The sequence below is a fragment of the Meles meles genome, chromosome 12 (genome assembly GCF_922984935.1).
Source record: "Meles meles chromosome 12, mMelMel3.1 paternal haplotype, whole genome shotgun sequence".
NCBI lineage: Eukaryota > Metazoa > Chordata > Mammalia > Carnivora > Mustelidae > Meles > Meles meles.
In genome coordinates, this window is record NC_060077.1 from 27,750,271 (window position 1) to 27,776,903 (window position 26,633).

The 26,633-nt window shown below is 45.2% G+C and overlaps 1 protein-coding gene across 1 annotated transcript in view; it reads left to right on the forward strand.

Moving 5' to 3' along the window:
- The window catches only part of LOC123953863, a 55,711-nt gene extending 35,241 nt beyond the window's left edge, over positions 1 to 20,470 (forward strand). Inside the window, exons 3-6 of the mRNA XM_046024338.1 lie at positions 772 to 834; positions 13,291 to 13,484; positions 13,588 to 13,973; positions 20,318 to 20,470. Of these exons, the coding sequence (XP_045880294.1) occupies positions 772 to 834; positions 13,291 to 13,484; positions 13,588 to 13,973; positions 20,318 to 20,470 (796 nt within the window). The remainder of the gene's footprint in view (positions 1 to 771; positions 835 to 13,290; positions 13,485 to 13,587; positions 13,974 to 20,317) is intronic.
- The last annotated feature ends 6,163 nt before the right edge of the window (positions 20,471 to 26,633 follow it).

Genomic DNA, 26,633 nt, shown 5'->3' on the forward strand with positions numbered 1-26,633 from the left:
AGCACAAAGAGTGTAAAGATTCAGGACTGAAGTCCAGCAAAACTTTTGTGGGACATGAAGGTGAAGGAAGGCTCTACCATTGCTGGCAAAATTTTGAGCTTGCACCAGGGAAGAAGGGGGAAGCAGGACACATGGATCTGAAGTTCCTATAGCTGATCCCCCTCAGGACATAAGAGAACTCTTGTGAGCATGTCTTCCTTGATACCACAATGCCTGGATTGTGTCCTTCTGTCTCTCTCCTCATGGCTTATTGGAGCATCTCACTAAGAGCAGGATTAGAGGCAAGCCTTTGAATTCACAAACCCTTCAATGGAGGACTCTCTCCTTTTGGCAATTCAATCTCCACTCAAAAACCTTCCTGGCAGTCCTCCAATGAGTTAGGCTATTGCAAAGTAAGCAGAGACATGGAAACTCTCCACTCTCTATATTTTATATCATCTCATTTGAATGGACACTACCTCCCTCCCTCAAAGGATTAAGAGAGGATTTGAGAGATTAGGGCAGGTCTGCTCAGCTGTGGACCATGGAAAGCAGGATTAGTGATGACTGTCACCACACTAGTACGATATTCTCCTTACTCTCTTTGCTCACTACACAGGTGACTGAATATGGGAACAGGGGAAGGGTCCCTGGGAAGACACATGGGGACCTGATTCCTCTTCTTGTCTCTAGACCACAGTATCACCCTGTCTGTTTCTTTGCACTTCCAAAATCCTGGGCCCAGTCTGTGCTGACTCAGCTGCCATCAATGTGTTGAACCCTGGATCAGAGGACCACCATCTCCTGCACCAACGTTGGAAGCAGCATAAACATTGGTAGAAATTCTCTGAACTGGTACCAACAGCGCCAAGGCAAACCCCCTATAATCATTATCTCCTGGGATGACAACCTACCTTTGGAATCCCTGATTGATTCTCCCTCACTCCATCTAGCAGCCTGGGCTCTCTGACCATCACTGGGCACCAAGATGAGGATGAGGATTTTTTTTTTAAATTTCTTTTCAGCATAACAGTATTCATTGTTTTTGCACCATGTGCTCCATGCAATATGTGCCCTCCCTATTACCCACCACCTGGTTCCCCCAACCTCCCACCCCTGCCCCTTCAAAACCCTCAGGTTGTTTTTCAGAGTCCATAGTCTCTCATGGTTCATCTCCTCTTCCAATTTCCCTCAACTTCCTTCTCCTCTCCATCTCCCTATGTCCTCCATGTTATTTGTTATGTTCCACAAGTAAGTGAAACCATATGATAATTGACTCTCTCTGCTTGACTTATTTCACTCAGCAAAATCTCTTCCAGTTCTGTCCATGTTGCTACAAAAGTCGGGTATTCATCCTTTCTGATGGAGGCATAATACTCCATAGTGTATATGGACCACATCTTCCTTATCCATTCGTCCATTGAAGGGCATCTTGGTTCTTTCCACAGTTTGGCGACCATGGCCATTGCTGCTATAAACATTGGGGCACAGATGGCCCTTCTTTTCACTACATCTGTATCTTTGGGGTAAATACCCAGCAGTGCAATTGCAGGGTCATAGGGAAGCTCTATTTTTAATTTCTTGAGGAATCTCCACACTGTTCTCCAAAGTGGCTGCACCAACTTGAATTCCCAACAACAGTGGAAGAGGGTTCCCCTTTCTCCACATCCTCTCCAACACATGTTGTTTCCTGTCTTGCTAATTTTGGCCATTCTAACTGGTGTAAGGTGGTATCTCAATGTGGTTTTAATTTGAATCTCCCTGATGGCTAGTGATGATGAACATTTTTTCATGTGTCTGATAGCCATTTGTATGTCTTCATTGGAGAAGTGTCTGTTCATGTCTTCTGCCTATTTTTAAAATATCTTTATTTTTTTATTATTTATTTGACAGACAGAGATCACAAGTAGGCAGAGAGACAGGCAGACAGAGCAGGAGGGGAAGCAGGCTCCCCGCCAAGAAGCAGAGAGCCCAATGCAGGGCTCGATCCCAGGACCCTGAGATCATGACCCGAGCTGAAAGCAGAGGCTTTAACCCATTGAGCCTCCTGGGCACCCCCTGCCCATTTTTTGATATGATTATCTGTTTGGTGTGTGTTGAGTTTGAGGAGTTCTTTATAGATCCTGGATATCAACCTTTTGTCTGTACTGTCATTTGCAAATATCTTCTCCCATTCCGTGGGTTGCCTCCTCGTTTTGTTGACTGTTTCCTTTCTGTGCAGAAGCTTTTGATCTTGATGAAGTCCCAAAAGTTTATTTTCACTTTTGTTTCCTTCGCCTTTGGAGACATATCTTGAAAGAAGTTGCCGTGGCTGATATCGAAGAGGTTACTACCTATGTTCTCCTCTAGGATTCTGATGGATTCCTGTTTTATGTTGAGGTATTTTATCCATTTCGAGTTTATCTTTGTGTACTGTGCACAGTGCTCCACTGTCATGAGGAGGTAAGACAAAAACCTGCTGCCTCCATAGTGATGGGTTTTCCTTGTATCGTTCTGATCTTTTCCCATGACAGATGCTTCCCTTTTAGCCTCACCTAAAAATTGGGTCTGAGCCCCACGCTAGCAAACTTTCTTTAGTATGAATATTTTTTCCACTCAAGCCTTTCACTATAACTTGTCCTTGTAGATGCACATCTGTTTTATGCAAACTGAGCCCAAATTCCTGGATGCTGGGGCAAGTTGCTCCATGGTCAGATTCCCTGAGAATTGTGCTCCTCAGCTAGGGCTGCCATAGCATAATGCCACAGAATGGGTGGCCAAAACAAAAGATTGTTATTTTCTTATATTTCTGGGGCCTGAACATTCAATTTCCAGGTGGTGCCAGAGCTGATTTTTCCTGATGTCTCTCTCCTTGGTTTGAAGATGATTGTGTTTTTCCTAGGTTCTCACATAACTATTCCCCTCCATACTCACATCTGAGACTTTACCTTTTCTTACAAATGCACCAGCCCTACTGATTAGGGCACCACTCTTAGGACCTCATTTTCCCATAATTACATTCCCCATTGCCTTATCCCCTAGCAATCACAATATGGTTTAAGTTTTCTCTATAAGATTTTGAGGGGACACAATTCAATCTATATCAAGGGGTCAGGACATACACTCGGAAGACAGAGTCTTTCTGTGTCTGGTTCAGGATAGTCAAAAGGCCAGATGACATGTATGCACAACATTTATTGAACCCTACTACAGTCCAGTCTTGTGTCTGGGGGCTTAGCTTACAGGGTGGAAAAGAAAGGAAGGGTCTCCATGCTCAAAGTACTGATATTGTTTAGGGGAAGATACAGGACACACACACAAAATACCTTGTGTCTCACAATGACTTTCCACGCAGGGGCAAATGTCTCTGCATTCCCAAGTGACATCCACATAACAGAGCCTCAGAATGAGAGAGACTGCCCTTCCTGACCCACTGATCAAGAGCTCCAGTTTTCAGTATGACTGGACCAATATCCTCATCTTCCCTGACACCATCGTTGTGACAAGGAAGGTTGATTGGTTTGGGTAATACAAAGTCTATCTGGTAGAAACTGGACTTAGTCCCTGACTTACCATGTAGCTGGGAGATTTGGTTTCCAAAGAGGAGAAAAAAATGATGGGAATTTCACCAAACAGTTCCTCAACCTGTGCATCCACTTCCTTCAACTGTCTTCAAAATTCATGTTAGGACACAGGACACTGGAATCTGTTAAGAAGTCACAGGTCAGGCTATTCCCATCTCATAAACCTACAGCTTTGCTCCCAGATAAGTCTGATGTCCCTGCACTCAATCAATCAATTCCAGGATAAGGCATACTCACTCCCAGTCACAAGGTGTTGATCCAAAATGCATTCTGTCCCATCAGAGGGACAAAATAAATAAATAAATAAAAAATCCTCACACAGTGGCCTCTTCCCAGAGAAAAGAAGGTCAAGGTGCTTCCAGAAATCTCAATGGTGTCCCCTTCCACACTGGTTCATACATTAGACCCTCTATTCCACGTAATTCTGCCAGGCAGTACCAGACTGAGGGGCCAGTACAGGAAACACTCCATTTGATCACACACTCCAGACAGGCCTCACCTCCTCCCAGGATCATTTGGTCACCTCTATGTAATTGTTGAGTGTCCACACCTCACAGGATCCTGGTCACAGGGAGTGAAATCACGGTCTGCCTGACTCTTATTCCACTGTGACTTGCCTCTCTGGGACACAGAGAGAGCTGTTAAGAGTCACAACTAAATGATCCTGGTTTTCCTCTGCTTTGGACATCTTTGTCAGTGTCTGTCTGAAGTGTTCTTTATCTATTAATGTTATGTTATGTCTTCAGGTCTAGGATCATTTCTTTTCCCAAGTTCTACTCTCTCCATTGTGTTCTCCTCTTTTCACCAGTCAATTTATAATCCCAAGTAAAGACCTTTCATCCATTGCTTCAATGAACTGTGTGGGATGTCGATGTCAGAAAAAACACAGACAGGATCAGTGATGAGTTTACTTCCCAAGAAATCAAGCCAAGACCTAGGAAAAGTAATACTGATCTTAAGGATTTTAGACTCAGTCACAACAGTGTGGCTAGACAGGGTAGAAGAATCCCGTTTTTTTGTTTTTTGTTTTTTTCAGTCAATAACCTCCCAAACTGTCCGATTGTATTTTTTCAAAAAATTGCACATGTCTCTCATATAAATAGATTATAAGCAAGTTTCAAAAATTTATTCAATTTCTATATTACTCATGATTCCAGTAAAATGGTAAAGGGTTTTACATAGTATTTTTAAAACATGGTACTTAGATTTCATCAACATATGGCCAAAAAAGGACACTTTCTGTGATGGAGAGTTGGTTTGTATTATAAGAGTAATAAAAATATGAGCTTTAGGTTGATCTGCTCCTGCGACAAATATTACTTACATGATTCCATGTTAAAATGTTCAAAGGAGGCCATGTAGATGTTAGATTGCCCCATACTAGCCTTCCCATCTGATATCTCCTAAAAGGGATCTATTTTCTCCCCACCCAAGTGCCCCCCACTGCTTTTCCTGGTCCCTCCTCTGCCATATAGATCCACCCTGCATTCTTTTCCTGGAGCCACCACAGCCACGCTAAAACAGTGAGCAAGCCCATCATCCTGACCAAAGTCCATCTTCCTGGGATCCTCAGACCTTTCCCTGCCAGAGTCTCTCACTTCTGAATGCTTGTGACCTTGTTCCTGGGGGTCGTCTTCTCCTGGGCCATGTTATTCATCTCTGGATCTCTCTGTTTATACCCATCAAGTGGACTCTTTACATCTTCAACTGAACCCAGGGATCCTCAAATCACATCTCCTCTTGTCTCTGATTCCTTATCTTGGGAACCCAACAACCTTCACCTCCTCATCTATGTTTATAGCAGTGGACTTGCTGGTATCTCTGACTCCAGTGGTGAAAGTAGGAAGGGAGACCCACTGTTTGATCTCTCTGTTCATGTTTCTTCTCCAGGGGAAGCTCCATGAGGCAGGTCAGACTGTCTGCCAGGACACATGGTGCTGGGACACAATGGGGGCCTGAAAGGAGGAGATTTGCCTATTCACGTGTTCCTGTCTTTGCCCTGAGCCTGAGAGCTAGGGGGCATCCATGAGGGAGAGCGTCCCCATGGGAAAAGGAAACAAGTGTAGACTCACCCTATGTGCGACTTCCAGTGCAGGCAAACAAATGTCTCTTTATTACAGTATGAGAAAAAGGGGAAAAATCACTAATAAATATTCTAAATCAGGAGCACCTGTGTGGCTCAGTTGGTTAAGTGTCTGCCTTTGGTGCAGGTCATGATCTCAGGGTCCTGGAATCAAACCTGTGTCATGCTCTCTGCTCATCAGGAAGTCTGCTTCTCCCTCTCACTCTCCTTCTGTGCATCATCACTCTCTTTCTCAAATAAATAAATAAATAAAAATCTTAAATAAATAGAAATCTCTGAGTCAAATTTACTGCATGTTAACAAACAAAACTAATATAAAAAATGAAAAAAACATTTTTTCAATGGAACAAAAATATGTGAATATATTAATTAACAGTAGAATTAAATGATTTGCTGAAATGACAGAAAATACATGTTATGAAACAAATGTATTACCTATTTTTTAAAAAATAAAAGAAACGAGGAGGAGGGATTAAGATGGCAGAGAAGTAGGAGAGTTTCTTTCAACTGGTCACCTAAAGTAAGCTAAATATCTATCAGAACACTCTGAACACCCATGAAATCAGCCTGAGATGTAAGATTATTCACTTCTAGATCTCTATGGGGAAAGAAGACATCAGTGGAGCGGTAAAGCAGAGTGGGAAAGCTTGGACTGATATTGGAGGAGAATCATAAGGGAGACAGAGCAACCAGAAGCGACCTATTAGAAAGTAATACCCCGAAATATAAATGCCCTGTGGTTGAGGAACAACTTGGAGCCTGGTTAAAAGTACTCAAAAAGAGCAAAATGGAATTGCTTGGTCATTGGCATGGGCGTAAGCCCACAGAACCAGGACAGCCACTGTCAATGACCACCCATGCCAGAGAGAGTCTGGCAGGGCTCCCAGTTGTGATATTCCAGGGCTTTCTGGGGCTTGCAGCACTTCTTGAGCTGGGAACATTCCTGCCCATGCCTGAGAGAATGTTGTGTGAACTCCAGTTGGGGCCTCTGCCGGCAGCCTTCTGCAACCTGAGTGGTTGTAGGGTCTGAGCACACAAAAGGCATCCACCATAAGGGGCTCCCTGAACTAATGATGCTCATGGTTTTAGTGGGACAGGGGTGCAGAGAGAAGCAGTGACCTTGGGTGACCACTTGGACAGTGACTGGCGGAGTTTGCAGTGTTCAGTGCAGTCTGTAGAGGGAGAGTCTGTGTCTTCTGGAACACCCAGAGGGGAACAGTCTGAGGCTTCTCTCTGAGGCAAGGTCTGGGTGCAGGCAGATTCTTTGCTCTGACCCTCTGAAAAGTCACACAAGGCTGCCAAAGAACAAAAAGCTCCAGAGAACTGGACCAGATGGACATCACAGATATATTCAGAACATTTCATCCCAAAGCAACAGAATACACATTCTTCTCTAGTGCACATGGAACCTTCTCCAGAATAGATCACATCCTGGGTCACAAATCAGGTCTCAACCGGTATCAAAAGATTAGGATTATTCCCTGCATATTTTCAGACCACAATGCTCTGAAGCTAGAACTCAATCACAAGAAGAAAGCTGGAAAGAACCCAAATACATGGAGACTAAACAGCATCCTTCTAAAGAATGAATGGGTTAACCAGGAAATTAAAGAAGAATTGAAAAATTTCATGGAAACAAATGATAATGAAAACACAACAGTTCAAAATCTGTGGGACACAGCAAAGGCAGTCCTGAGAGGAAAATATATAGCGGTACAAGCCTTTCTCAAGAAACAAGAAAGGTCTCAAGTACACAACCTAACCCTACGCGTAAAGGAGCTGGAGAGAGAACAAGAAAGAAACCCTAAACCCAGCAGGAGAAGAGAAATCATAAAGATCAGAGCAGAAATCAACGAAATAGAAACCAAAAAAACAATAGAAAAAATCAATGAAACTAGGAGCTGGTTCTTTGAAAGAATCAATAAGATTGATAAACCCCTGGCCAGACTCATCCAAAAGAAAAGAGAAAGGACCCAAATCAATAAAATCATGAATGAAAGAGGAGAGATCACAACTAACACCAAAGAAATACAGACAATTATAAGAACATACTATGAGCAACTCTACGCCAACAAATTGGACAATCTGGAAGAAATGGATGCATTCCTAGAGACATATAAACTACCACAACTGAACCAGGAAGAAATAGAAAACCTGAACAGGCCCATAACCAGTAAGGAGATTGAAACAGTCATCCAAAATCTCCAAACAAACAAAAGCCCAGGGCCAGACGGCTTCCCAGGGGAATTCTACCAAACATTTAAAGAAGAACTCATTCCTATTCTCCTGAAACTGTTCCAAAAAATAGAAAGGGAAGGAAAACTTCCAAACTCATTTTATGAGGCCAGCCTCACCTTGATCCCAAACCCAGACAAGGATCCCACCAAAAAAGAGAACTACAGACCAATATCCTTGATGAACACAGACACAAAAATTCTCGCCAAAATACTAGCCAATAGGATTCAACAGTACATTAAAAGGATTATTCACCACGATCACGTGGGATTTATTCCAGGGCTGCAGGGTTGGTTCAACATCCGCAAATCAATCAATGTGATAGAACACATTAATAAAAGAAAGAACAAGAACCATATGATACTCTCCATAGATGCTGAAAAAGCATTTGACAAAGTACAGCATCCCTTCCTGATCAAAACTCTTCAAAGTGTAGGGATAGAGGGCACATACCTCAATATTATCAAAGCCATCTATGAAAAACCCACCGCAAATATCATTCTCAATGGAGAAAAACTGAAAGCTTTTCCGTTAAGGTCAGGAACACGGCAGGGATGTCCATTATCACCACTGCTATTCAACATAGTACTAGAAGTCCTAGCCTCAGCAATCAGACAACAAAAAGGAATTAAAGGCATCCAAATTGGTAAAGAAGAAGTCAAACTATCACTCTTCGCAGATGATATGATACTATATGTGGAAAACCCAAAAGACTCCACACCAAAACTGCTAGAACTTGTTCAGGAATTCAGTAAAGTGTCAGGATATAAAATCAATGCACAGAAATCAGTTGCATTTCTGTACACCAACAACAAGACTGAAGAAAGAGAAATTAAGGAGTCAATCCCATTTACAATTGTACCCAAAACTATAAGATACCTAGGAATAAACCTAACCAAAGAGACTAAGAATCTATACCCAGAAAATTATAAAGTACTCATGAAAGAAATTGAGGAAGACACCAAAAAATGGAAAAATGTTCCATGCTCCTGGATTGGAAGAATAAATATTGTGAAAATGTCTATGCTACCTAAAGCAATCTACACATTTCATGCAATCCCTATCAAAATACCATCCATTTTTTTCAAAGAAATGGAACAAATAATCCTAAAATTTATATGGAACCAGAAAAGACCTCGAATAGCCAAAGGAATATTGAAGAACAAAGCCAAAGTTGGTGGCATCACAATTCCGGACTTCAAGCTCTATTACAAAGCTGTCATCATCAAGACAGCATGGTACTGGCACAAAAACAGACACATAGATCAGTGGAACAGAATAGAGAGCCCAGAAATAGACCCTCAACTCTATGGTCAACTCGTCTTCGACAAAGAAGGAAAGAATGTCCAATGGAAAAAAGACAGCCTCTTCAATAAATGGTGCTGGGAAAATTGGACATCCACATGCAGAAAAATGAAATTGGACCACTTCCTTACACCACACACGAAAATAGACTCCAAATGGATGAAGGACCTCAATGTGAGAAAGGAATCCATCCAAATCCTTGAGGAGAATGCAGGCAGCAACCTCTTCGACCTCAGCCGTAGCAACATCTTCCTAGGAACAACGGCAAAGGCAAGGGAAGCAAGGGCAAAAATGAACTATTGGGATTTCATCAAGATCAAAAGCTTTTGCACAGCAAAGGAAACAGTTAACAAAACCAAAAGACAACTGACAGAATGGGAGAAGATATTTGCAAACGACATATCAGATAAAGGGCTAGTATCCAAAATCTATAAGGAACTTAGCAAACTCAACACCCAAAGAACAAACAATCCAATCAAGAAATGGGCAGAGGACATGAACAGACATTTCTGCAAAGAAGACATCCAGATGGCCAACAGACACATGAAAAAGTGCTCCACGTCACTCGGCATCAGGGAAATACAAATCAAAACCACAATGAGATATCACCTCACACCAGTCAGAATGGCTAAAGTTAACAAGTCAGGAAATGACAGATGCTGGCGAGGATGTGGAGAAAGGGGAACCCTCCTCCACTGTTGGTGGGAATGCAAGCTGGTGCAACCACTCTGGAAAACAGCATGGAGGTTCCTCAAAATGTTGAAAATAGAACTACCCTATGACCCAGCAATTGCACTACTGGGTATTTACCCTAAAGATACAAACATAGTGATCCGAAGGGGCACGTGTACCCGAATGTTTATAGCAGCAATGTCTACAATAGAGACTACAATACAGACTATGGAAAGAACCTAGATGTCCATCAACAGATGAATGGATAAAGAAGAAGTGGTATATATACACAATGGAATACTATGCAGCCATCAAAAGAAATGAAATCATGCCATTTGCGATGACGTGGATGGAACTAGAGTGTATCATGCTTAGTGAAATAAGTCAATCGGAGAAAGACAACTATCATATGATCTCCCTGATATGAGGACATGGAGAAGCAACATGGGGGGGCAGGGGGATAGGAGAAGAATAAATGAAACAAGATGGGATTGGGAGGGAGACAAACCATAAATGACTCTTAATCTCACAAAACAAACTGGGGGTTGCTGGGGGGAGGTGGGATTGGGAGAGGGGGAGCGGGCTATGGACATTGGGGAGGGGAGGCGAACCATAAGAGACTATGGACTCTGAAAAACAACCTGAGGGTTTTGAAGGGTCAGGGGTGGGAGGTTGGGGCAACCTGAGGGTTTTGAAGGGTCAGGGGTGGGAGGTTGGGGGAACAGGTGGTGGGTAATGGGGAGGGCACGTTTTGCATGGAGCACTGGGTGTTGTGCAAAAAGAATGAATACTGTTACGCTGAAAAAATAAATAAAATAAAATCATGTGGCAGAAAAAAAAATATTAAACATATATATATTTGACTCAGTATTATATTTTTAAAAAGTACATATTAAAGAAATTTATCTAAGACACTTAATAATGAATATTCAAGTATGTCTAGTTTAGAGTCATTCATAATGAAAAATAATTGAAACCAAAATGAGTTCTTTTCATTGGAAAAATGGGCAAATTATACCAAATCATCCCATGGAATACAGAAGAACTATCAATCAAAATGAGACAGATCTGGAGCGCCTGGGTGGCTTAGTGGGTTAAGCCTCTGCCTTCAGCTAAGGTCATGATCTCCAGGTCCTGGGATCTAGACCTGCTTCAGGCTCTCTGCTCAGCAGAGGGCCTTATTCCCCCTCCCCCTCTGCCTGCCTATCTGCCCACTTGTGATCTCTCTCTCTGTCAAATTAGAAACAAAAAACAAAAAAACAAAACAGAAACAAAACAAAACAAACTTCAAAATGAGACAGATCTACATGTATTGTTAAACAAAGAGCACCAATTTAATATTATTTGGAAATGCTAGTCACAGAACAATGGAACACAGAAAGCAAGATCTTCTTATATAATACTACTAATAATATATATTGTTATAGAATTATAAATGTATCAATTCATTTTATATATAATGTAAACATGCATATATGTATATAATATATAAATCTTATATATTAAATACATAATTAATATATAACATATATACATAATTAATACATGTATATATACATAATATGCATGTGTATATATATATTACTACAGCACATCCTTTAAAGTATGAACAGTTATCCATTCGGGAAAGAAGTGGAATAGAAGAGTAGATTTTCAGTGGACAGCATCATATTAATTTAATAGATCACTTATAGAAATGTTATTAAATATCAATCTCTGTCTTAGATAATTTACAACATTTGAGGAATGCATCTTAAATATATCAGAGTTAATATAAATTAATTTTTATAAAGATATAATGATTATTAAAGCATAATTTAGATACCACAGAAATAATCAAAGACAAGAAACATGTTGTGCTTGAGAGAATATTTGCTTGATAAAGACAGATATAAGGACAAGATATATGCAGTGGGAGCTGGTGAACCCAACAGGATACCCTCACAACAACAATAACCAAATAAGTCAACATATAAGGGTAATCCAGGCAGAATTATCTCGAGGGTGGAATCAATGGGCTTCTCTGTTGGTCTTAAGCCTTAAGCTTTATTCAAGTGAATTACGTCACATTAATGAAATCAGGGACAAAGCAGAAGCAACGTCAGATTATCAGGTACTCCTAAAATATTTCGTAACATAAATATTATCCTTATATGTCTATTTGAGGGCATTGATGCCTTAGAAAAATGAATGGTTCAATCCTAAAGGTGACCTGATCATGCTAGTACCCTGGGTGTTCACATCAGAAAAGTCCACCTGAAAGTTCAGAACGTCCTTCCAGGTGTGCTGGGGAGTGTGACATGGGCTGGGGAGGGGGGCATAGTGTCTGAGGTCAGCAGAGGAAACTGGTGGGCTGCTCTTGAGAGATCAGTGGTTTACCTTTTGGTCAGGAAGACCAGGAAAATCTATCACTGGCCGTTGCATATTTAGGAAGCAGAGTCCTCACTGTGGATGACTGTCTCCAGAAGCAACATGAGCCCTCAGAACTGAATCACATACGCCTTATATTTTACTTCCAATATGTCAATCATATTTATAACTCATCCTGAGAAAAAGAACCAACTCTGAGCCTCATCAACCCCCTTCATCCTCCTGCCAGTTCTCCTAACTACTAGGCTCTTCTCTGACTTTAGGTCCTTCTAATCCTCAACAGAACACAAAGGGAAAGGGATTTGAAAATGCACCTTGATAGTCACATCCACTTGTTTACACGGTGTCCTTATATTGTTTTTAATTTCACTGATTTCCTTTTTAAATAAGCATTATGCTCACTGTGGGGCTCTAACTCACAACCCTGAGATCAACCATTGTGTGTTTTATCAGCTGATCCAGTCAGGTACATAGTATCTGTTTCATTTATGATCATGAGTCACACTTGTCTCTATTTGTTATACCCAATATGGACAGTTGTTTTAGAATTTCATGGTGACTCTCTGACCTTTCCTCCTCAAAGCCTACAGTTACACTGAAGGACTTTATGGATGAGACAGCTTGTTAGAACAGACGATTTTGGTCTCTTCAGCCTGGAGGGTCACTTATTATATGCACCATGAAGCCTGCCATGCTTCTCCATGTTTGCCAGGAAAAGGTTTAAAGGCTAAGTCAGAGGACACCCTTTTCCTTCACCCCCAAGATGGGTACTCTGAGATTCCTAGAGGACTTACTGTTGGGGGGTAACCACTATGATCCAACAAGGAGACATTCAGGGAGAGCAGAAAGTGTTCCCATGTCTGGAATGGATTTGGAATAAACTAGAAGCAGGGATAAGATTTGGAGAATACACCTATGTCCTCTGTCTCAGCCTTTCCAGGGGAGACTTGGCTGAAGTCACCTGGTATGTGAAGGAGCAGACTAGGTGAATGATGTCATCCCTGTCAATGAGTATTCTCGTCATCCTGCAATTTTTGGTTTGTGTGAGTTCCCAGCTTATGCTTCTTTCAAATTCTCCTGCAGGGGACAGCAGGGTGACCCTGGGGAAGGAAGAGAGGCGAAGTTGATTTGCATGAAGCAGTTAATGGGTCAGAGAGGCATGAAAATGCCCAGGGACACCATACTCTCGCCCAGGAGCCTGAGGAGCCTGTGTCCTGTGAGGGTCCCCACCATGGCCTGGACTGTGCTTCTTCTTGGGCTCCTCACTTACGGCTCAGGTCAGGGGAAGGTACCCTTCATCCTTGAGGGGCACCTAAAATCGAGGTCTTGGGGGGTGACCTTTTCTCCAATAATAAAACTTGTTTCTCCTTTTGGATTTAGGAGCAGATTCTCAGAATGTGGTGACCCAGGAGCCATCATTGACCATTTCTTTAGGAGGGACAGTCACACTTACCTGTGCCCTTAGTTCTGGCTCAGTCTCTACAGGTCACTATCCAAGCTGGTACCAGCAGACCCCAGGCCAGCCTCCTCGCATGATTATCTACAACACATACAGCCGTCCCTCAGGTGTCCCTGACCGCTTCTCTGGGTCCATCTCTGGGAACAAAGCTGCCCTCACCATCACAGCGGCCCAGCCTGAGGATGAGGCTGACTATTACTGTGTTCTGTATATTGGTGGTTATACTAACACAGTGATTTTAATCAGTGGGGAAGTGCAACCAGAACCTCCTCATGGGTCAAAACTGCTCAGTCTTAGAGGCGGGAGAGTAAGTGAGGGTGGGGGATAGTCAGCAACACCATGGGAAGGAAGGCTCCCTGGCCCCATTCTCCTCTCCAGTGGTTCCTGGTCATATGCCCAATTCTCAACTTTACCAGGGTGTGTCCATCTCTCCAGTGTGACCCCAAAAGTCCAGGCTTCATCCCTCCTACTCTGTTTATAGTTTTGGGAAGGAAGTTCACATCCAAAATATATCCACAAACAGGAGATTCAGTGAGCTCACTGCTCCTTGTGAGATACTTCTTATTCAAATGATATTAAGTATCATGTCCTCATTCAGTAATTTGATGATGGAGACCAAATCATATGGAACATCTTTCATCTGGATAGAAAATGAGGCAGATCTATAGCCCAGGGACTGTTCTTTTCCACATGGCAGATGGTTCTAGTCAGTACGCTGTGAAGATGATGAAGGAGAACCATTTGGAACAGTTCATTGTGAATGCTACTTGAGAGAGCTCATTCTCTTCTGATATCAATGCTCTACAATTTTTATTTCTTCTAATTTGGGTCATCACTTAATTAACTATGACTGTGTTTACTTTATTAACAGTGTAATTTAAAAGCTTCTTGAAAAGTTAATATCAAATATGTGCCATATTTGTAGAATTGCCATTATTTTTTTCTTAATTTGGAAAGCATGTGCTCTTTGAGAAATTAGAAAATCCATCTACATGAGGAAGTCGGGTCACAGCAAGGCCATATTAGCCATTGTTTGTGGACTGACAGTGAGCTGAATGTTAGTCCTGCCCCAACATCATTTCCAGCCAGAGCCAAGGTTTGGCCAGTTGACAGAAGGGGGCGCTGAGTGCCTTTCCCAGTTTCTGCTCAGTGAGGGATCCCTGTTCTGTAATCCCCCAAAGTCACCAGGCTGAGGAATTAGCATCTGTGTGTACTGCTGTTGGCTTAGCCAATGGAGCCCATTTGGCTGGGCAGGACCAGGGTCCTGCTTACTGGTCCATTGTCCCAGATCCCAGCCGCTGCTTCCTGCCTGGTGCCTTCCAGGGGAGAAACTCTGAGGCTCATCCTCAGGCTCTAATCTAAGAACCAAGGATAGAACAGATTCTCCAGGAGCAAAAATTTTATGTAAGTAGTCCTCCCCTTTTGGTCACTGGAGAAGACAAAAGAGGCCTGGCCACTCACCCCTAGCTCGGCACTCAGACACCTCTGTCGCCAAGGCCTGGACTTCTGTCCTCATCATGCTCCCTTCTCACTGCTCATGCACAGAGAAGCCTCAGAGAACAGAGTTTGACATGTGTCATAATCAGACGACAAAAAGGGACGAGAAAATGATGTGATCCTCAGAGGGGACTGCTGGTGAAGGATCACTGGGGAAGGAGCTGGAGTTGGAGGGAGATCCTGTAGCTATAGGTCTGATCCTGGAAGGAAACATGGAAGCGTGGCTCGGGTAGGAAGAATCTGGGACCTTAGGTCTGTGAATGTAACAGGAATGGGGAAGGTCCTGGAAACTGAGGGCATTTGTGGAGACTTCTTCCCCCAGGGAAAGCCAGACTCAGTGATCCCTAAGCTCACTTTTGCCTACAACCAACAAAGGAGCAGTGGGGCTGTCAGTTATCTAGAGTCCCACCTGTAGGGTTTCCTGGGAGGGAGAACTGAGACCTTCACCTCCAGGGGCACTACAACTGACCTTTGCTACTGTCTGCCATCCTCAGGACAAGGCCTGTGCTGTCCTTCATATGCCTCCTCTTCCACATGGACTCCAAATTATGTGAAGCTGAGGTGTCTCTGAGCATTCGAGGCTTTGTCCCTTGCAGATCTCTGCAGGCACTGGGTGTTGTGCAAAAACAATGAATACTGTTAAGCTGAAAAAATAAATAAATTAAAATAATAAATGTAAAAAAAAGAATAAACTTTTTAGATTAGAAAAAAATAATAAAAATTTATAAATAAATTAAAAAATAAAATTTGAAAAAAAAGGACTTTGGATTTATCTCCTCCTGTGAGAAAAATCATTAGTCTGATTTCATGGGAAATGATAAAGGAGGCCATCTAGATGTTAGAATGCCCCCTGCTGGACTTCCCATCTGATCTCCTCTAAAGGGAAACTATTTTCCCTCCATCCACATGCCCCTCAGCCTTCCCTGCTCCCCCTTTGCCATTTAGCTCTGGCCTATCTTCCTTTCCAGGAGCCTCCACACATCATGCTGAACCAGTGAGCAAGCCCATTGACCCGGCCAAACAAAGACCACCTTGCTGGGCTCCTCAGGCCCTTCTCTGCCTGAGTCTCCTGGTTCTGAATGCTCTTGCTCATTCCCTTGTTCCTGAGATTCCTCTCCCCCTGGGTCATGTTATTCATCTCTGTCTCCCTCTGTTTATACCTACCAAGTGGACTCGTCATCTAAACCCACGGGACCTTTGAATCATGTCCTTGCCCCCTCTTCTCTCCTGTTGTCTCAGGTTCCCTTTCCCTGGGATCCCATCAGGCTCCATACCCTGATCTATGGGTGCAGCAGTACAGTCTCTGGTCTCTCTGCATCCAGTGGTGAAGGTGAGGTAGGGAGGTCACCATTTGCCTCCCCCACTCTTGCTTCTTCTTCAGTGGAAGGTCCATGAGGCAGGGGGTGAAGCTGTCAGGCTCAGACTGGCTTCCACTGACAACCACTGCAGCCAACATAAGGCAGGGGCCCCCAAAATAGTTACCATTGCAGACATTTACCTCACCACTCAGGCCACATAAAGCTGGGCCATGATGGGGACAAAGGGGGGAGAGTCAGTTGTGTACATGCTCCTTTCTCAGCCCCCACACTGAGAGGAAAGAATCAGCTCCACTCTCAGGCCTCTGAGCTGTGATGATTCCTTTACCCTGGGCCCAAAAGGGGGCGCTGTTGGCCTGTTCTGTGGTCCTCACACAGCTGCTCAGTGAGGACCATTCAACCAAAGGAGCCTGTGCTTAGAGGTTGGGCCCTGTGTTTCCTGATGGGGACTCAGCGGCTGCGACCTCTATGGCCTTTCTGAGTCCCCTGAGTAGGGAACTGTGTGTGATCTCAGCAATCTCCCCAAGGCTGAAGCCAACTGCTATCATTCTCAGTGTGTGGTGTGAGCTGAGCTCCAGCACCAGAGCTCAAGGAGGGGCTAGGCAGTCATTGGATGGACCCCATGTGCATGGACAGCCCCTCCTGTGACAGAGGATGGAGGATGAAAGGAGACCGGGGGTAGCGACCCCACTGTGGGGACTGGAGCCTGTGTCACCATGGCCTGGATTTTTAGCCCTTTGTCCTAATCTGTCACTGCACAAGTATGGATTGACCTCAGGGACACAGACCAAGTTATCAGGCTATGTCAGCCACTCTGGCTTAGAAGTTTGGATAAATTTAATCTGGTCCCTGATGAATCACCCTTAAATGTGTTTGCAGGTTCCATGTCCCAGTCTATGCTGACTCAGCCGTCCTCTCTCTCTCTGCATCCCTGGGGTCATCAGCCAGGTTCACCTGCACCATGAGCAGTGTGGGGACTTCTGCCTTGTCCTTGTTCCAGCAGCAGCCAGGAAGCCCTCCCGAGCATCTGCTGAGGTAATACTCAGACTCAGCCTTTCTCTGAGATCCCCAGCCACATCTCTGGCTCCAAAGATGCCTTGGTCATCTGCTCATCTCTGGGCTGCAGCCTGGGGATAAGGCTGAGGATTACTGTGCTACAATTCCTGACAGTGGGAGCAGCTTTCATTACTCACAGTGTCTCACATAATGAGGAAGTTGGTCAAAAACCTCCGGACCCAATAATCTTGTTTGTGAAACTCTTTTCAGTAAAGAAACTTACCTGAAGAGACATAGCAGGGTCATCTCTTCTGCACGATGATCTATCGTTCAACAGGGAAATATAGTGTCATATAATGCATGTAAGAGGGGACAAGTTGGGAGATCCCAGGAAGAAACAGACAGTTGATGTATCAGACCTTAACCACACATCATCACTCAATCTGGAGAAGATGAACAGGGATAAATACTGTGTCTACAACTGAACATTCACAGTACAGAAACATTCATCCACAATCAGTTTTACTATCTCATTCCATAAAGTGTGACCTAGTGTCATTGCTGATGTATCGACAGCTGACACACTGGTGATAACCCTGGTCACAGACACACATTTCTCCCTCTGAACCAGCTACATGTGAACTTGGACCAGATCCTACAGACTCTCCCTGACAAATCCACACATTCCCTCCTGCTCTTCTCTCTGCTCCCACATCCCTCAGGCTTCAGTCTGTCCCTCTGGTTTTTCGGTCTGAACTACATCTCCATGTCAGGATTTCAGGGAAAACTGGAAATGATTGTGTTATAGATTCCATTCACCAGGGTCCATATCTAGAGAGAAGAATAACCAGAAAATCATTCTGCATGGAACCCTTCATATTCTTCATCTTGTTTCTGCCACTCAAGAGGACCTGGTCTTCTGATCCAGAAAATTGTAAAAGGATCTGCTCTCAAATTAGTCCTCACTGCCTAAATAAATCCTTCCCTGTGGAGAACATAGGGCCCCAGGCTCAGTGTTGGTCCCCTGGAGCTCAAGGCACATGGGGATATGAGATTCAATCCCCTGTTTTCTCAAGGCTGGGCTGTCACTCCCTCAGTCATGCCCCTGACACCTTGAAAGTGGCTGGAATTCTGCTGAGAGAATCTTCGTTCTGACAATGGGCCACAGGGCTGTGATATCAGGGGCATGGTTCTTCTTATCTTCAGCTCTCCTCCACTCGGATATGGGAACTTGGACAGAAACTATCAGTCTAGTTAACCTTGGGTGATAAAATTTCATTTGTCAAGGGTGGTTGAGTGAGCAATTGTTCTGTCTTGAACATGCTGAACACAAGGCACAGGGAGTACAGCTATGCCCACCCCTGTGTCCAGTCTGATCCCAAATCTTTCCTTCCTGGAGACTCTGTCTGTGTTTGGTAGTTCGGTCTCTGAGATGGCTCTGAAGTTTATAGAAACAGCTTCTGGGGATTCACTGGGGCACCACATCATCTTTTTTGCTGCAGGACCAGATTTTAGGATCAAGTTTATAGGCTCCTACTCAACTGAAAACAGAAGGTAATAATGTTTCCTTTTTTCCTTATCCATGCTTTTTTTTAAAGATTTTATTTATTTATTTGACAGAGAGAGATCACAAGTAGACAGAGAGGCAGGCAGAGAGAGGGAGAGGGATGCAGGCTCCCTGCTGAGCAGAGAGCCCGATGCGGGACTCGATCCCAGGACCCTGAGATCATGACCTGAGCCGAAGGCAGTGGCTTAACCCACTGAGCCACCCAGGCGCCCCCATTATCCATGCTTTTTAAAATATTTTATTTATTTGACAGAGAGAAATTACAACTAGGCAGAGAGGCAGGCAGAGAGAGAGGAGGAAGCAGCTCCCCATGGAGGAGAGAGCCCGATGTGGGGCTCGATCCCAGGACCCTGGGATCATGACCTGAGCCGAAGGCAGAGGCTTAACCAACTGAGCCACCCAGATGCCCCTCCTTATCCATGCTTTTAACCATAAATTCCATCCATTTTCTCTCTGTGACAGATAGAGATCTGACAGAAGTACACTAGTCATTGTACTTGTACCATCTCATTGTCATCATCCCTGAGTTTAAATCAATCTGACTGAGGTAAATTTGGATAAACTAACCTGCATCCATTTCGCATGCACAGCTGGCAAAGTGGTTACTAATAAATAAAATGTGTCACTGAATCTCTGTCACATCAGCAGTGTCACTCCTCCCTTATAGGACCTCCCACAGGTTTGTCCCTTGTACTCTGAGGTCAGTGCCACACACACTCATGTGGCAGGGCTTCTGTGCACTCGTGTCTGTGCCAGGAGGACACTTCTTAGGAGGGAATCACCGCCCAGAGTGCCTGGAGAACTATTGTTAGGAGCAGGTGGAAACGGTGACAGGTGACAAAGATGTTCAGTGAGTATCACCTCTAGGAATGCACGTCAGAGTTTCTACACACAACCTGGAGACAAGTGCTCTCCATCTCCTCAGTGCTTCTGCTGGAAACCACGGAGGAGTCACATAAAAGAAAAGGCTCAGCATCTTCCACCCAAGGGGCCCTGAGTCCACGGGGACCTGTCTAAACTCCTGATCTAAGGGGAGTTTGTGGAGAGACACCGTTTGAGTTCTGATCCATGAGAGCTATGGACAGACTCGCTCTGAGGTTCTGAGTCCAGCATGATGATGGGAGGACATATAAAGGGAGACCTGGCCTGACTCTAATGCAGTAGACAGTGGTCAGTGTAGTGGGAATGCCACTCTCTGATGAGCTCTGGTCAACCTGTCACACAAGGATGTGTCTGAGTCTGGACACCAGGGGGTGATTGTGTCCCACTTATCAGGGCTCAGAGGTGATCAGATATGGGACCTGCCACCTGGCCCTGAATGTGTCTGGGCTCAGAGCTGGAACATCCCCAGCCCTGGCCCCACACAGACCTTCATCTGTTCACACCCTTGACATCCTTAGGCAGATGGACTTGACCCAGGACCAGTGAGCGTTCAGAGAGCTAGGTGTCTTATTTACATAGATGGGCCCGCCCACTATCACAGGATGAAGAGGGAGTGAGAACTGAGGAGGCTCTGAATAGCTGTGGGGTCACAGAAGGCAGGATCGGTGATGACCTCCACCATGGCCTGGTCCCCTCTCCTCCTCATGCTCCTCGTTCACTGCACAGGTGACTGGATGTGGGTATAGGGGAAGGGTCCCTAGGAGGACATGTAAGGTCCTGTTTCTCCTCTTGTCTGCAGACCACAGCATCACCCTCTCTGTGTCTCCTCCCCTTGCAGGGTCCTGGGCCCAGTCTGTGCTGACTCAGCCACCCTCCGTGTCTGGGACCCTGGGCCAGAGGGTCACCATCTCCTGCACTGGAAGCAGCAACAATATTGGAGGTTATGGTGTAAGCTGGCAACAACAGCTCCCAGGAACAGCCCCCAGAGCCATTATCTATGGTAATACCAACCGACCTTCAGGGGTTCCAGATCGATTCTCTGGCTCCAAGTCTGGCAGCACCGCTACCCTGACCATCACTGGGCTCCAGGCTGAGGACGAGGCCGAGTATTACTGTGCGGCATGGGACTATAGTCTCAGTGCTCACACAGTGTCACAGGCCTGTGGGGAAGTGAGACAAAAACCTACTTACCCATTTGCAAAGTGAATGAACACCCCAGAAACTGTCTGCTTAGTCTCCCTCTGTGATTCTCCTTATTCTTTCATTGACACCCTGGCCCAGGTTGATCCTGGGGCACCCCCTGGGAATGGTGGCTTCTTCTCTCCTTTCTGCTCTCACAGTCGTTCAGAGGAACCCATTTGTAGACAAAGGGCCTCAAAGGAAATACAAAATTTTTCCTCATGAGTTGGAACAATTTACTTCTAAGCTAGTGTATGTTCATTTATCATCTTCTGATTTTTCAGTAAATGGAACTCTTTCAGGTCATGAGGCCAGCATGGTCCCTCAGCACTTCTCCTGCTGTAGCTCTCGGTGCAGCTGGCATCGTTACTGGTTTAGCTTTAACCAGATGACCGGTTCTGGTTAGTATTTGATGTTTGTATGGAATACATAAAAAATGCCATACTCAAAATTCTAAAAGCCCAAGGGGGGAAACACACACACACAAGAAAACCTTTCTAAGGGAAAACCGTCATGTGAATGCTTATGGAAACTGTTCATAATCTCACCTCAAAGCAGTCAAAAATCTGCACACTAATTTTCATACCAGCTTTTCATAAAATGACCAAGGCTTGAAGTAACAAAGTTGTCCTCCAATATGACGGGATATCAGTCAGAATGTAAAGGAATTACTCTCTCAATTCTGAAAATATGCATGAATTTTAAAGACCCATTTCTTAGGAAAGAAGAACATCTAAAAGTCTGCATTATGTATAATCGTGGTTGTATCACATTTTGAATGAGACAGGAGTTGAGAGGCAGTAAAGAAGCCAGTGATTGACAGGAGGTGAGGATGGAGGAGGAGGGTGCATGTGTGAAGAAGCGACTGTATTTGTGGTGGTTCCACTCTTGTGCAAGGCACTGTGATGGTGGCCTCACTCTGTAACTGGTTTGTCACAGCCCAGTTAACTCTACAGCATAGTGACAGCATCTTAGTGCATGCATAGAAACTCATTTAGGAGTCTGGGATCCATGACAGAGTGTACAGTGTGACTTTATCCCGTCCTCTGCTCTAAAAAGATATGAACTTGCCTCACTGAAGGGGGAGGGGAGCAAGGTGTGGACTTGAGTAGTTTGAAAGGTGTTTTCCAAAAGGGGAAAAGAAACTGCACATGAACCCCTTATTCCCACTGACAGAGTTGTGTCCCATGCGATGAGTGGTCAGTAATGTGATGTTTCTGAGCTGTGCCCGGACTTGAACAAATAAGTCAATAATTGCAGATGGTGGGAGCCAGTGTTTGCCCTTCAGGAACAGAAGTTCATGTTTTGTGCAGGTTTCATCCTCTCCATAACAAGTGTTGTGGTTATGTGGTATGTTAACAAGTGTTATGTTGTGGTTGGACCCGCCCTTGTGGTCCTTATTATGACTGCAAGACACCCTTCTGCTGTAGCACAGGAAACTTTAAAAAATGAAGGTGTATTATTTACAAGACCTGGAAATTATACAAAACAACTGGTGCCACAGAGGTCATGCGTGGCAAAGCGAGCCTGTGCCCTCCCCACCAGGAGTCCGTGGACAGAGACCCAGGTGATAGAGGAATGACCTGGGGTGAGACACAGAGATCAAGACACAGAGAGACAGAGAGACACCAAACCTCTAGGGACCCACAGTGTAGTCCTTGGGTGAAAGTTCACTGATGTCTTTGTCTTTCTGCTCCCAGCTCTGGGGATAGTGCTGACACCATGCCTCACTCTAATAGTGGAGAAGCATGGAGTCATGCAGACAGTTGGAGACAGCTCTCAGAGAGGAGACACAGAGAGCCTTCTGAGTCAAATGAGGCCATGAAGCTGCAGCCTAAGGAAGGCTGAGTGTACCTGTCTTCTGTGGAGACTGGGCAGGGAAACGACACACTGGAGGCAAGTGTGGGGGACTCTGCTCTGGGCTCCTGTTCCCACATGTCTGTCAGCGGGGACCATGTTGAGGCAGCAGGGGCACTGTGATCCTGTCCCTGGGTCTATCGTGTGATGGCAGCTGTGGAAACAGCTCCTGCCTGAGTCTGGGCCCAGGGCCAGTTGCTTTCATCTCAGGACCCCTAGAGCTCATGTGGGTCCTCAGAGTCCCCTCCCCATGACAGACACCAAGAAGAGGAAGTAGGGGTGCAGTCTAGAGACCAGAATTCAGTGCTCCTCCCCCTGGGGACTGAAGGGGATGAGAGAGAGCCTGCAGCTCTGCCTCCCCATGACTGAAGTTCCTGAGGATGTGCAGGTGGGTGAGAAGTTTGGGTTCTCCTTTTCTTCATGATGCCCACTGTCCCAGGCACTTCAGCCTGACCTTGGACATTCACACTCATGCTCTTAAATGACTCCTCCTGCCCCTGGGGAGTGAAGGTCTGCAAACATCACCACCAAACTCATCTTCATTGTCTTCAGCCCTCCCAGGAACATTTCTGTGGGAAAGAAAAAGGGGTTGGTCTTATCTTATTCTTTCACCCAGCTCATCACGTGGAAGCCTGAGCAGAAGGTAGGACATCTCTGACACACATGCTGCAGGAATGATGAAGGGACTGAATATGGGATCCAGCCTGGACTCATAAACTCTGCTTCCAGAACCCTGTCACCCACTCTGTACACGGAGACCATGTCCAGGTTTCTGTTCCAGGCTCCAGTCCCTCTATGTGTCCACACCTGCCCCAGAGACTGGTCACCCCATCTGGACACCAGCATCAGGTGGTGGTCATTGCTTACTGCCACTCAAGGTCAGGGTCCACCATTTCCAAGCTTTAAATTCTGTTTTTCTGCTTGTTTCCAAGATCTTCAACTCTTTCATGAACAGACAGGCATCTTACTATCTAATTTTCCACTGCAGTAAACAGCAGCACCACCCAATGGGTCAGTCAAAGCAGAAACCCCCAGTTCACACTATATAATTCCTCCTTCTCTCCCCAAGTTCCCTCTGCTCCACAATCCTGAGCATGTCCTTTGAGCACAGCTGCGTTCATCCCTGCCTCTTGTTTCCTGCATCAGTTGTTCTTCCCAGAACACATAGGGTCTTCAGTCCTGCACTGTTGTGTCCATCTTCCCATTCTGGGTTCACATTGTCACCAGATGGATTTCCTTCTATGAAATTGCCATATCTCATTGGGGCTTGAGTATAATCATGGACTTGCTTGAGTTTTCCTTCTATGACTCCACATGCAGGACATGGTCACTCCTCTCTTGAGATGAACTTGGAAGGCCCTTCCTTGGAGGAGCTCTCTCAATGTCCCAGGGGGTGAGATAATCTCACTCTTTTTTATGGCTTCAGTTTTCTGGACATTCCCATCCTCCCAGGAGTGCATATTTCTTGATGAGTTACTCCCATGTTGGAAGCTTCTCAGATTGCACCCATTGTATTCATGTTCTTTCAATCAGACCCAAAATAGTGCTTCACACAGTTGTTCTGGTCATTGTCGAAGGCTGGTTAACAGATCTGGATATCAACCTCAGGACACTGAGGCTGCTGCAGCCAGGAATGCAACCAGCAGGGGGGTGTTGTGAATCTCCCTGGGCCCTGTAAGGGGACCCTGACAGCTGGGGGAGTCCGTGACTTCAGGGCTGGACAGAGACTGAGCTGTCTCCTGTGGCCCCGGATGAGACCCACTGTCTGGTCCCTCAGGGCCTGGCAGAGGCTCCTGTGCACGATTCTGTGGGTGTCCCCACAGTTTCTCCCTCCAGCCCCTCCTGGGCCCCACTCATAGCAGGCCTTCCCTTCGACTTCTTGTCCTAGGTTCCTATCTCTGCTACTGAATCACTAATCAAGTGGGGTCTGTGAGGGTCTGGAAGGGGAGGCAAATTTGCATTAAAAATCATTTTCATTTCCCTGGGAGAAGTAGGGAGGATAAGACAAGCCTGTGACAGGCCAGCTCCACTGTGGGTTCCAGGGACTGTGTCATCATGGCCAGGACTCCTTTCCTCCTCTTGATCTTCTCTCTCTGTTCAGGTAGGGACATCATTTGACTTCTCAGGGAGACTCCTAGATACTATTAATGCCTAAGCATCAGAAACTCCCAGCATAAATGCTCCATCGCCAATGAGAGACTGCCATTGAAGCCTCTCTGTCCCAGCCTGTGCTGATCCAGCCACCCTCCTTCTGGGCATCTCTAGGAACAATAGTCATACTCATCTGCACCCTGAACAGCGACATCAGTGTTGGCAGCTATATGATATACTGGTACCAGCAGTAGCCAGGGAGCCCTAGCAGGTTTTCCCTGTACTAATACTCAGACTCAGACAAGCAGTGGACATGGGAAGAGAGAGAAGATCAAGGGGAGGAGAGGAACCAACAAGGGAGAAGACTGATGCTTCCCTCTCTCCCATTTGGAAGGGCCCTGAGCCTGCTCTGGCAGGACTGGGAGCAATGACCTTTCCAAGTTTGTGACTCTCTTCCACTGTGATACTTTAACCCCCTGGAGAACTAGATGCTGGTCTCCCTCAGCCCTGGGGAAGCCAAGTCATTTCCTCCTTCTTCCTGTGACTAGAACCATCACCATCCCAGAGTGATGCAGGGATTAGACATGGTGGGGGGGGGGGGTGGCAGAAGCATATTTGCATGAACATATATTCCTAAGAACAAAGGAGAAGAATGACTGAAACTTGGTGTTCCCAGTCCCCAGAGTGGGTCTCAGGAGGCTGTGGCATTATGTTTCCTGCATGGCTCCATGTTCCTTTGCAACATACAATCCGCATGAAATCACTCTGTTACCCAAGTGCAGCTCACTGAAGAGTGACTTCCCTCACTGCAGGTGGTGTTGTCATCTGAGTCCTACCTGATGTGGGATTCCAGAAGAGTCACCTGCTCCCTTCTTGGCATCTGGAGCAGCAGGAATACCCAACTCAGCACAATTAAGATCTCTGTCCAGCTAACTAAACATCAGGGAGTACAGTGGGAACGAGGTTCTTCTGATGGGAGGAAGTATTGTGGGGTGTCTTGAGAGGAGTAAGGGGGTGGAACTCCCACGAAATGGAAGACACAATGTGTGTGACAGATGACAATTTACTCAACTCACAGGGGCATCTCTGAGCTGACAATTTCCTGACCAGTTCCTGGATCAATCTCCTCCTCCTCCTCCTCCTCCTCCTCTTCCTTTTCCTCTTCCTCCTCCTCCTCCTCCTTCTGCTTCTTCTTAAGATATATTCTTATTAATTTATTTGGAGAGACTGGAGGTGAGGGCAACCCTGAAGTCAGGGCCTGAGCTAAAATCACACGTCACACAGTTAACTGACTGAGATTCCCCGGTGTCCTATTGACTAGGTCAATTTTCTTCCTGGTTCTCTGTGCCTGTCTAGCTTCCTCATGCCCTCAGCCATTCATTCCACCACATTCTGCAGATTCCTCACACAACTTCCCTCTGGAGAAGCAGGGACTATATGTTGGGAACTTGCAATCAAGTTAGGCAGAGTGAGTCTTTTCTCTATGCCTTAGATGCTCCTCCCTCCTCCTACACTTCCTTGTTTCACCTTATTCCTGTACCATGTCATCACTAAAACTCTGATAGCCTACCCGAAAGAGTAA